The following is a 12,798-nucleotide window of genomic DNA, read 5'->3' as shown; positions in this document are numbered from 1 at the left end:
AAAAAAAAAAAAAAAAAAAAAAAGAAATTTGTCACCCCCAAATACCAACTATCCCTGGCCATCAGAATATTTAACAATTTCAACTATCAAAAAAATGAATTTTGACCATGTGCAATGACAAATTTATCTGTACTTTATGTTTTTAAAAATTAAAATCAGGGGTGCCTGGGTGGCACAGCGGTTAAGCGTCTGCCTTCGGCTCAGGGCGTGATCCCGGCGTTATGGGATCGAGCCCCACATCAGGCTCCTCCACTATGAGCCTGCTTCTTCCTCTCCCACTCCCCCTGCTTGTGTTCCCTCTCTCGCTGGCTGTCTCCATCTCTGTCGAATAAATAAATAAAATCTTTAAAAAAAAAAATTAAAATCAAAACTTTACAAAAAAGTCAGAACCTATCAATTGAACATCATTATAAAGATTCCAAGAGTCAGATTATACCATAGAGAGGACAAACTGGTGGTTACCAGAGACGAGGCGGGTGGGGGCATGGGTGAAATAAAGGGCATCGCGAGCACACTTATCACGATGCACACTGAGGAAAGTACAGAATTGCTGAACCAAGACATTATATAGCTGCAACTAACAGGACACTGTATGGTTATTACACTTCAATTTAAAAAATGAGTAAAAAGTACAACTAGTAATAATAAGTAAGAGGGCAAAAGGAAACTTTTGGGGGTGGTGGAAAGGGTAGCGGCATCGATGGTGATGGTGGTTTCGTGGGTGAACACCTATCCCTGAGCCCAGCAAGTTGTCTACATTAATTACATACACGCTTTGGTATGTCAAAAAATAAAAGCAAAATTTAAATGAACAAAGAAGATGCCAATACGGGGTGGGGTGGGGAAGAGGAAGGTCAGATTCCATCATCTGAAGTAACTGTTCATCTCCCGAATCAGTATCCAAGTCCTTCCTCTCAATCATTCCCAGAAATCTATCCAGGGCAACTCCAGCCCTCCTCTTCCAACAGCTCTGAGAACATAATACAATACATCAAATACTAAGATTCAAACTCCGTATCACACCTAGGACGTGGCCCCACTCTAACACAACACAACCTCAACAACCTGACAAAAATGCTCTACCAGTAAGACCATCCAATTAATGAAACCTGCTATGAAAAAAATCTGATAAACAGATGATAAATCATACATTCATTTTAGGGAGTGAGGAGTAGGGAGTTACTCAGCAGAGAAAAATCCCACTTATGTAGAAATACTTGGAAATAACCCCAAAAGAGGCAATCTCTCAATTTTTATGAAACATTTAGCAAATAATACATCACAGATGAGGCAAATACGCTGGCAATATTCCATCAGTAAACTGAAACAGTAAGACATCTATGTTGACATCACAAAGGTTAATGCTGAATTTCACATACCTGCAAAGACAATCTTTGCTTTGTACTTTGGAATACCCTTAACGGTATATCCCCACCTACGAGCAAGTTTGCAAGCAGTCTCTCCAGCCTCCACTCCTATCAAGAAAGAAAATTTTTCAGTTCAAAAAAAATATTTTAAATTATCAAAAAGTAATAAGATTGTTTTCTTGGTTATTTAATGTAAAAAGGAAGTATTTTACCTGTATTCATAGGAAGAACTTTGTGGTAGCTGAAAAGTTTAGTAACATACTCTTCGTATTCACCAAGCACGTTGTTATAGAAAGCCCTGGATGTTAAGGTCAGTTTGTCTGCCTGACTTTTCAGAGCATCCACAATCTTCGGATGGCAATGCCCTTGGTTGACAGCACTGTAAGCACTCAGGAAGTCAAAGTATTTTCTGCCTTCTACATCCCACACGTAAACACCTAAATATACAGGAGTCATTGCAGAAAATCACTGAGTTACATAAAGTTCAAAGATTAAGACTATTGGCAAGCCTTCTGAACACCTACACGTGAACCTTTACTTAATACAGAATTGTGGTTAAGGCATGCTTTAGCTCAAGCATAGTCAGGTTGGTTATAAATAATCTGGTTTATAAGGAACTATATTTTATCTGTCCAGCTTGAAATTACACATTTAACAAGAACACCATAACATGAAGTTTTATAAACTCTGAAGTGAAACCCTCACTCCCAGAAAACTGGGGTTTGGAATTAATTTAAAAGCAGAAGTTATACATAACATAAAAATCATGATTAGCTGACTGTAACTATCAACAGAAGGAGAAAATATATTTCCAAATCACACACCCATCTGCTAAGGATCTAGTATCCAGAACACTTATCAACTCAACAACAACCCACCCAATTCAGGGGTGCCTGGGTGGCTCAGCTGGTTAAGTGGCTGCCTCCAGCTGAGATCATGATCCTGGAGTTCCAGGATGGAGCCCGGCATTGGGCTCCCTGCTCAGCAGGGAGTCTGCTTCTCCCTCTCCCTCTGCCCCCCCACTCATGTTCCCTCTCTCTCTCTCTCTTGCTCTCTCTCAAATAAATAAATAAAATCTTAAAAATAATAATAATAATCCAAACATGGGCAAAGAACATGAATGGACATTTCTCCAAAGAAGATACAAAAATGGGGCGCCTGGGTGGCTCAGTCATTAAGCATCTGCCTTTGGCTCAGGGCGTGATCCCAGAGTCCTAGGATCGAGCCCCACATCAGGCTCCTCTGCTGTGACCCTGTGTTTCCTCTCTCACTGGCTGTCTCTCTGTGTGTGTCAAATAAATAAATAAAAATCTTAAAAAAAAAAAAAGAAGATACACAAATGACCAAAAAGCACATGAAAAGATGCTCAATATCTCCATCGCTACGGACACGCAAATCAAAACCTCAGTGATAGCATTCCACACTCACAGGATGGTTATAAGAAAGAGAAAGAAAGGAAGAAAGAAAGAAAACAAGTGTTGGTGAGGACAAGGAGAAACTGGAGCTCGTGTATTGCTAGAAACCGCAACTTACATATGTTGTAAAATGGTGCAGCCGCTGTAGAAAACAGTCGGGCACGTCCTCAGCAAGTCACACATAAAGTCGCTACCCAACCGAGCAATTGCACACCCAGGTATGCACCCCAAAAAAGTGGAAGCCAGGTGTTCAGACAAAAATTTGTACACAAATGCTCACAGCAGCACTATTTACAACAGCCGAAAGGTGGAAACCACCCAAATGTCCATCCACTGATGAATGGATCAACAAAATGCAGTGTATCCATATGAGGAAGTATTATTCAACCATAAAAAGCAGTGGAGTACTAACACATGCTACAACACGGATGAGCCTTGGAAACACGACACTAAGTCAGAGAAGCCGGACTAAGACCATGTGCTGTGGCCATTCTATTACATGAAATATCCAGAATAGGCAAAACCACAGACACAGAATGCAGGGTAGTGCCTGCCAGGTTCTAGGGAGAGGGGAGAATGCAGAGTGACTGCTTAATGGGTATAGGGGGGTCCTTTGGGGGAAATAAAGTCCCAGAACTAGCTAGAGGTGATAGCTCTACAATACTATATATATACACTTAGTGGTACTGAGTTGAACGATTAAAATGGTAAATTTTAAGTTATGTATGCTTTAAAAAAATATTTTTTATGTTCACTATAGATATTAAAATGTATTGGGTAGCTTACCAGCTAACTTTTACCATGTACTTAACATACTGTATTAGGTGCTTCTGTACCTTATCTCATCAAAAAAACCCCGTTTAAAAAAACACTGGGGCGGGGCACCTGGGTGGCGCAGTCGTTGAGCGTCTGCCTTCGGCTCAGGGCGTGATCCCAGAGTCGTGGGACCGAGCCCCACATCAGGCTCCTCCGCTATGAGCCCGCTTCTTCCTCTCCCACTCCCCCTGCTTGTGTTCCCTCTCTCGCTGGCTGTCTCTCTCTGGCAAATAAATAAATAAAATCTTTAAAAAAAACAAAAAAACAAAAACAAAAAAAACACCCCTGAAAGTGTTACCATCCTACAGTACAAAGATATGGAAAGAGATGCTTGGGTTTAGAATTAGCCCAAGCTGGCACGTACAGAACCAGGACTTGACCCCAGGCACTCAGATTCCAGAATCCACACTCTGCTACTACAAGAATATGTTTACAAATAGTTTCCAAATTCGGAATATAGAAGCCTAGGTTTTCAGTTGTTCAAAATCTAGATTACCATGCTGGTCCTAAATAAAATACAGCAAATGATAAAGATGTTTAATACTCTTATACACCATCTTCTAGCCCAAAGCTAAGTAATAAACTTTGGTTTTATTAGGTTAAGTCTGCTCTTTCAAAATGTGCATTAAATCACCACTTGGCAAATATCAGTAATCATTTATTGAGGTAGAGAATAATTAATGGATGCTAAAAGTGTGAGTAAAAGTTTGCAGAGTCTCAAATCATGTCCCCACAAGATATTCAAAAGGGCAAAATAGTATCTTTGCGGTGAAGAAGGCTGGCAGTCACTACCTTACCAGCCAACTCCAAACTGAGGTTCATTCTACAAAATTACTGACCTGTACTCTTCAAAAACATCGAGATCAAGAAGACAAAAAAAGACTGAGGAACTGTTCTGGATTAAAGAAAACTAAACAGACCTGAAAACTGAATGTAACCCATGATCCGAGATTTTCCTTATACAATAGGACAACAAATGAAATCTGGATCAGGTCTGTAGATTAGGTAATGGTGCTGTCTCAGCATTAATTTCCCTATCTAGACAATTACACTATTGTTACAGAAGAGAAAAGTCCTGTATTTCAGGAAAGACACAGTAAGTATGTAGGTGTAAAGAGGTATCACATGTCTGTAACTTCCTCTCAAAACAGTTCAGGGAAAAAATGTAGACGTGAGTGTGTGTGTGTGTGTGTGTATGTGTGTAGAGAAAATGATAAAACAAATGTGGTAAAATGGTAGCACTCAAGAAATTTGAGTGAAGAGGGGCACCTGGGTGGCTCAGTCAGTTAGATGGCTGACTCCTGATTTTGGCTCAGGTCATGATCTCAGGGTCCTGGGATGAAGCCCCGCCTCGGGCTCCATGCTCAGCAGGGAGTCTACCTAAGGATTCTTTCCCTCTCTCTCTCTCTTCTCTCTCTCTCCCTGCCCCACCCCACACTCTCTCTCAAATCAATCAATCTTTTAAAAAAAAAAAAGAAAGAGGGGCGCCTGGGTGGCACAGCGGTTAAGCGTCTGCCATCGGCTCAGGGCGTGATCCCAGCGTTATGGGATCGAGCCCCACATCAGGCTCCTCCGCTGTGAGCCTGCTTCTTCCTCTCCCACTCCCCCTGCCTGTGTTCCCTCTCTCGCTGGCTGTCTCTATCTCTGTCGAATAATAAATAAAATCTTTTTTAAAAAAAATTTTTTTAAATTAAAAAATAAATAGAAAGAAATCAAGCAATCAATCAATCAATCTGGGTGAAGAATAAAAGAAAATTCTTTGGGTGCCTGGGTGGCTCAGTCAGTTGAGCATCTGCCTTCAGCTCAGGTCATGATCCTGGGGTCCTGGGATCGAGTCCCCCCATTGGGCTCCCTGCTCAACAGGGAGTCTGCTTCTCCCTCTCCTTCTGCCCCTCCCCCGGCTTGTCCTCTCTCTGGCTCTCTCTCTTTCTCTAATAAATAAATAAATCTTTAAAAAAAAAAAGAAAAAAATGTGTGCTATTATTGCAACTTTTCTTTAAGCCTAAAATTATGCTAAAATAAAAGTTAAAGGAAAGAAAGGACAGCACTATTATCGTATTTCCTTACGTAGCTTACATTTCCCCTGGCAAGGTCCATCATGGCAAAGACTGAATGAGTTCATCTTTGTATTCCCCCCAGTACCTAAGACAGCAAGCACTAGACAACAAACGTTGAATTAACTATATCCACAATACAGAAATTAAATGCATCTGGGAAAATGTATACTGAGAACATTTAAAAGCAATTTTTATGAAAGGTTTCAAGCAAAAGGGAGAAGGGGCCCTGGATTAATTCGAGCTGTACCTTTTCCTCTCTCCAGGGCTACAGGTAAAGGGTGGTAGTTGTGGGCACCATACTTCGATTCTCGCTCGAAAATGTAATCGGAAGATGGGGGGCCTTGGATTGTCTTTTTAGTCGCAACAGACGTAGCAGAAGCCACAGAGGAATGAACCCCACGACGAACCACAGCGATGGTCTGCAGATGAGCTAGTCTGGAAAACATCGCGTCCTTCGAGTAGGAATACCACCCACCTGTTGAAAAGGAAGAGAAGGCAGTAAGGGTAAGTCAGAGTCTTCCCAGGGCCCGTGTATGTGACGCATCCTGTGCGCAGCATTTACCCAAGTCCGCCAAAAAATCAAGAGAATGAGGGAGAACAAAGATCCAGTCCTTGCCGCGGGCCGCTTACGGGAAAGCAGAGAGTGCATGTTTGGAGTCAGACCTGACGAGGACGACCGCAGGATGCGTGCAAGGAGGCCAAGAGAATACGCAAGAAATTTGAGAAAAACTATGGATGGGAGGTCAGGGGCTTTGACTTTATCTTACACTCTTCTGTGCCACTCGAGAGTTCTTTATTAAGCACACATACTGTTTTGAAGTGATCCATGCTGAGAGCCCATCAAGGATGAGCACTCACTCTGGGGGAGTCAGGCAAGGCTGCGCAGCAGAGGGGGCTAGAGAGGCCCTACGGATCTTGCGCGCTGAGCACCTGTTATAAGGGGACTGCTGTGGGGAGGGATCCTTTCAGATGGGGAGACCCCCCCAGTATGCAGACCAAATCAGAGAAGGAGGTGGGATGAGCCCCACATTGGACTCCCTGCTCGGTGGGAAGCCTGCTTCTCCCCCTCCCTCTACCCCCCCAATGCCCCGCTCATGCGTTCATGCACTCGCTCTCGCTCTCTCTCTCTCTGTACTCTGTCTCTCAAATTAAAAAATCTTAAAAGTTACCGGGGCGCCTGGGCAGCTCAGTTGGTTAAGCTTTGGACTCTCGGTCTTGGCTCAGGTCAGGATCTCAGGGGTGGGGCTCTGAGCTTAGCAGGGAGTCTGCTAGTCCTTCTCCTTCCCTCTCTGCTCCTCTCCCTCCCTCTCTGCTCCTCCCCCCTCACTCAAAGCACTCACAAGCGCACTCTCTCCCTCTCTTTCTCAAATTAATAAATAAAATATTTTTTAAAAAGCTGCCAAACACTAAACACACTATGTCTATATTTTTTTCTATACTTATTTTTTTAAAAGACTACTTAAGTCATGTTTAGACACAGTTCTATGAATGACAAGTCAAATCACACAACCTCCTAGCACTCAATTTGAGCTTGCCAAATTAGCAAAAACTTAATACTTGGAGCTTGGCTTACTTCCCTTTCAGCTTGGCACGACCTGGTAAATGCAGCATGCTCAGGAATTCACAGCTACTAAACTAAATCCAGCACTCCGTTTGCCCAGACTCACCAACTATCCTTTCTTCCCACGGTTCAGATGAGAATACATTTTTTTTTTAAGATTTCATTTATTTATTTATTTGACAGAGAGACAGCCAGTGAGAGAGGGAACACAAGCAGGGGGAATGGGAGAGGAAGAAGCAGGCTCCCAGTGGAGGAGCCTGATGTGGGGCTCGATCCCAGAACGCTGGGATCACGCCCTGAGCTGAAGGCAGAAGCTTAATGACTGCGCCACCCAGGTACCCCTGAGAATACAGATTTTTAATCTGAGATCCAGGGATGGTGTTCAGAGGGTCCAATAACTCCTGAAACAAAATGCAGAATCATACACATACGTATATTTTCCTAAGGAGAAGGTCCCTAGCTCTCTCCAGGTTTTATCTGGGAGAGGCACGTTATAGAGGAACTAGCAGACCGGACGGTGGCTAGGAAAATGCGAGGTCTGGCTATACAAATGAGATAGAACTCCCCCAAAATACTACTGTGAAGTCTAAAACATGGATTTTAACTTTATTTCTTGGACTTTTATGCTCTATGCAGTACAAATTAATGCTCTATTCGACCAACTAAAAAATTAACACAATTTCTGCCTTGATCAAATTAGCAATAAAACATAGCATTCCATGATGGTACTCTGAACTAAAACCCCTTTTGAATAGAACTATAGCGGCACCTGGGTGGTTGTGTCGGTTAAGCGTCTGCCTTCAGCTCAGGTCATGATCTGAGGATCCTGGGATAGAGTCCCGCATGGGGCTCCCTGCTTGGTGGGGAGCCTACTTCTCCCTACCTGCTGCTGCTCCCCCTGCTTGTGCTTGCTCTCTCTCTCTCAAATAAATAAAATCTGAAAAGCAAAGCAAAGCAAAGCAAGAAAAGAAAAGAAAAGAAAAGAAAAGAAAAGAAAAGAAAAGAAAAGAACTATAGCCATTATCATAGCGTTAGAAGGGTTTGTACTCTTAGACCAGTACTTTCACTCCTAAGATCCTATCATAAATAGTCAGGAACGTGGAGAAACATTCATACACTACAGATGTTCAACAATAGAAGAATGGATCAACATAATCACATATGTAACAACATGTTGTCATTTAAAGTAATTATAGTGTAACAACACGGAGAGGTGTTTTAGGATGTGTTTAAGTGAAAAAAAACATATATACAATACATTCAAGATTATAAATACGGAAGTAATATAAGGAAAAACTACCTGGAAAGGCACAAGAATGCTCACTGTGATTATCATTCTACTATTCTGTACATCCCACATTTATCATCAGAAAAAGAGTTGTTACAAATGAAGCTGAATGTCTGCCTAGACACACTGGACAGAGAAAAAGCTAAGGCAACATCTAAAACAAAAGGGGGAAAGAAGTATTTGAGAAGCTCTGAGAAAACAGTTTGTGGTTAAAAGAAAGGCAGAGCTCATTTCCCCTAGGAAGTGCAGCACGGATTACAACAATTAGGTCTAGAAGTTCATTTGTATGAGACAGGGTCAAATTCTAAAATAAAAACTACTCTCGGTAATGATTTTGCTATCAAGGTCTGCAGCTCTGGGACTAGAACCATGCAAAGAGGCACTACGAAATGAACTGAGGTAGTAAAAAAAAATACTAAAAACTCTTAACTAGCATTTTTTTTTAAAGTAAGCTCTACTACAAACGTGGGGCTTAAACTCAAAACCCCAAGATCAAGCATCCCATGCTCTGCCAACTGAGCCAGCCAGGTGCCCCCTAACTAGCATGTTTTAAGTTCATTAACAGGTTGATATAGTATTGCCAGTGACAGGAATTTTTGAAGTCATCTAAATCCAACAGTCTTCATCTTATACAAGAAGTTATTTGCTCAGCTAATTTGCAACAGAACTGGGACAGAATATCCATTTATCTGTGGCGTTCAGGCAGTCTTATTAAAAAATAACAACTTACTGACAAAACAATAACATTCAAACATTACTAACACTCATTCTTAAGGCTTTTAAAGATGAACTCTGGATATTCAACTGGGAAAAGTTCTGCAGTTGGGTACGCGATGATGTAACCAGGATCTGTACTCATATTTCTATTAAAGAACCTTCTGGGGCGCCTGGGTGGTTCAGGTAGTTGGGCATCTTTGTCCAGCTCAGGTCAGCCCGGCTCAGGCTCCCTGCTCCGCGGGGAGCTTGCTTCTCTCTCTCCCTCTGCCTCTGCTGCTCCTCCTTCTTAGGCTCTCTCTCTCTCTCAAACAAATAAATAAAATCTTTTTAAAAAATTTAAAAACTACACTGTATGTTAACTAACTGCAATTTAAATAAAAACTTTAATTAAAAAAAAAAAAAGGAGTTCACTTCATTAAATTTAATGGCCTTCAGGAGTCAAAATAGTGTGTGTAAGCCTGACCAGTCCAGGCTGTTGTCATGCATTTAATCAAGGCCCACACCCAGGAGCAGGAGAAAACAAATTGCTACTGACAGGAAAAATTTTAACATTGTTTTTAGTAATCTACATAATTCACAAAGCCCTTCTTCAAGCTATTATTACTCCCACCTATCTAATCCATCCTGTCTACATGAAAACATACCTAAAACAGAATTTCCATAAAAGGCTGCATTTTGAAGAGTTAATTTAATTTAGCATGCAATATGAAATGCTAGTTTTTTTTAAGTAACTCTAAAACAAAAACTAGCAGAAGTTCATCAAAAAGCCACTTAAAGTATTCCACTTGTGGAGTAAATTTGGCTTTCCTATATCGATCAAATATTTACTTTTCTTGAGGTAACCATTCACAAATACAGTCTTTTTTTTTTTAAGTTCTGCCAACAAAAACTTGTTGGGTTTTGTTTCTTTCTTTTTTTTTTTTTTTTTGGTACTAATCTGGCTAAAATTCAACTCAAGTGCGTCATCGGCAGAAACACCTGAACCATTACTATTGAAAAAGGACTGGCTCTGCCAAACCACACCCTCCACACTCCTCCAAAATTTGGTCCATTCCTACTTTACTTATTACTTTTTTAAGCAGGCTCCACGCTCAGCGCAGAGCACAACCGGGGGCTTAAATTCATGACCCTGAGATCAAGACCTGCCTGAGCCATGAAGATGCCCCAATTCCTCTCTATTTTAAAATATATGAGATTCGGGGGTGCCTGGGTGGCTCAGATGGTTAAGCAGCTGTCTTCAGCTGGGGTCATGATCTCAGGATCCTGGGATGGAACCCCACAGCTGGCTCCCTGCTCAGCGGGGAGTCTCCTCCCCCTCTCCCTCTGCCCCTTCCCACTCCCACTCCCACTCCCCTCCGTGTGCTCGCTCTCTCGCGCGCGCTCTCTCTCAAATAAATAAAATCTTTTTTTGAAAAAAGTACATTTATTGGGGCGCCTGGGTGGCTCAGTCGGTTGGGCATCTGCCTTTGGCTCAGGTCATGATCCCAGAGTCCCAGGATGGAGCCCTGCATCAGGCTCCCTGCTGGGGAAGGAGTGTGCTTCTCCCTCCGACCCTCTCCCCACCCCATCAAATAAATAAATTCTTAAAAAAAAAAAAAAAGTACATTTATCTTGATGAGCGCTAATATATGCAACTGTTGAATCACCACATTGTACACCTGAAGTTAACATAACACTATTTTAACTACACTGGAATTAACATTTTTTAAAATGCTTCGTTAAAAAAAAAAAGACTCTACTTTCATACTTGGATCTTTTTCATAGTCCGGAACTAGATTCTCTGAAGATGAAACCAAGATATTCTAATGAAAGAAGTCTATTGTTTATTTCAAATAGGTAAGATAAAGAAATTGGATTACATGAAGAACACTTCCAGGTTCAAACTGAGAGAACCAGTTTACCTACAGAAACTCTTACAAACCCAAAGAGATTTAGAATTGAGAAAATTAAAGATTAGTAATTTATTAAAGCCAATTCATTTCAAACTCACGCCTTTTCTCCCTTAATTTATCACCTTTTCAAAGAAGTAAAACTGAACCAAGAAGGTAACAGTTACAAAAGGCGGAGACCATAGGTTCCTGAGAACAAGTGCCCCACTGATTTCAGCCAGAATTTACTGATGCTCAGCACTGTTGGCAAGGAACTCTACGGATGAAGTCCTCATGCTGAAAGCCCCGTTGGCCCCAATCCCTTGACACTATCCAATTAGTCTGCACGTTACTGTAGATAAGGCTCTACTTCTGTAATTTTTTATTTAGACAAAGACTGGAGGGAAAAATGACGTTGGGAGAGGGGAGAGATAACCAGGTTGGGGGCCGGGCCGAGGCGCTACCCGGAAGGATTCGAACCCTTTTCAACGGTCTCCACCGGCGCCCTCCGCCCCATTACAAAAGCCACCGTTAACTGAGCAGTTCCCCCACATCCAGAATGCACCCTTCTGGAAGACCTCAGGAACCCAGGGTGCCCGCGGTGCCCGGAGCCTGCTCCCCACGCGCCGGTGCCCCAACACCTTCTTCCCGAAAACCCGAAGGCGCTCAGCCAAGGCGCAGAGATCCCGGAGCACTGTGGGCACGCGGGCGGGGAGGGCGGAGGGCCGAGGGCCAACCCGGCTCCGCCTGCTCTGGCAGGCGGAGGTGCCACATCCTCAGCCTCTGTCTGTCTCCTGCCTCCCTCGCCCGCCTGCCGCTCCCGGCCGGGATGCGCCGCGTCCCCGCCCGCCGAGGCTGCTCGCCCGCCCGCTGCCCCCGGCCGAGCGGTGCCCGCCGCCCGCCGCGTAAAACGGCCGCAGGGGCGGAGCCTGCCCCCCGGCGGAGGCCCAGCACGCCCCCTCAGCCGGTTCCCCCCCGGACCCCCGACCCGGGACCGGAGCCGCCGGCGTCGGCCGCCTCGCGGGCCGCCATCTGGGACGCCCCAGTCCCGGCCTGAGCTGCTGCCCCCCCGCGCTAGCGCGGATACCTGCCGGGGCCTCCGAAGCCGGCCTGGGACACGCGTCGTCTACAGCACAGCAGAGCGACCGTGGCGCGTCACAGAGCCTAAGACGCGGCTTCCGCCCCGCCCCCGGGACGCCCTCGCCACCCATTGGCTGGCGGCGGAGGGCTGGGCACCAATCGCCGTAGGCCCGCCCTCCGCCCCACCCGCCCCGCCCGCCACGCTGCGGCGCGGACCCAACCTCCGACCGAGGCTTCCAGCGGTTCTCGCATCTCCTGGGCGGGGCTGCTCTGGGCAGTAGCCCGGTCCCTGCGCTCCGGCGCTAGCCTGGCCGGTGCCTTTTGGTCGGTAGCTCAGTGTCCGCCCTTTGCTGGAGGGAAGACGAGGCCGGAAAGGATGGAATGTCTGTTGGGCCTCCTCGGGCTCGCGGAGTTTCCAGGGTCCCAGCCGCGAAGGTCGGGACGACCGGCTCGACCTCCAGCCCTGCGCTGCCGGGCGTGCTCCCTGTCCCTTGCCACGCAGAGCCTTCTGCGGGGCGCCCACCCAGCTACACCCCAACACAGCTGCCGGACCCCTCAAACCCTGTTGCGCTTCTGAACCCACCCCCAGAAGTCATCACGGCAGCTGGAAAACACACTACCGACCTCCT

At 44.7% G+C, this 12,798-nt stretch overlaps 1 protein-coding gene across 1 annotated transcript in view; it reads right to left on the bottom strand.

Moving 5' to 3' along the window:
- Positions 1 to 12,273, bottom strand: part of OAT (ornithine aminotransferase) — a 26,921-nt gene extending 14,648 nt beyond the window's left edge. Inside the window, exons 1-4 of the mRNA XM_040624456.1 lie at positions 12,177 to 12,273; positions 5,903 to 6,130; positions 1,580 to 1,804; positions 1,380 to 1,475 (exon numbers count right to left, since the gene is read on the bottom strand). Of these exons, the coding sequence (XP_040480390.1) occupies positions 1,380 to 1,475; positions 1,580 to 1,804; positions 5,903 to 6,101 (520 nt within the window). The 5' untranslated portion in view covers positions 6,102 to 6,130; positions 12,177 to 12,273. The remainder of the gene's footprint in view (positions 1 to 1,379; positions 1,476 to 1,579; positions 1,805 to 5,902; positions 6,131 to 12,176) is intronic.
- Between the last annotated feature and the right edge of the window lie 525 nt (positions 12,274 to 12,798).

Source organism: Ursus maritimus, unplaced genomic scaffold, assembly GCF_017311325.1.
Source record: "Ursus maritimus isolate PB19 unplaced genomic scaffold, ASM1731132v1 scaffold_7, whole genome shotgun sequence".
Lineage (NCBI taxonomy): Eukaryota > Metazoa > Chordata > Mammalia > Carnivora > Ursidae > Ursus > Ursus maritimus.
The sequence above is the reverse complement of the archived record's forward strand: the minus strand, read 5'-3'. Positions and strand labels throughout refer to the sequence as shown.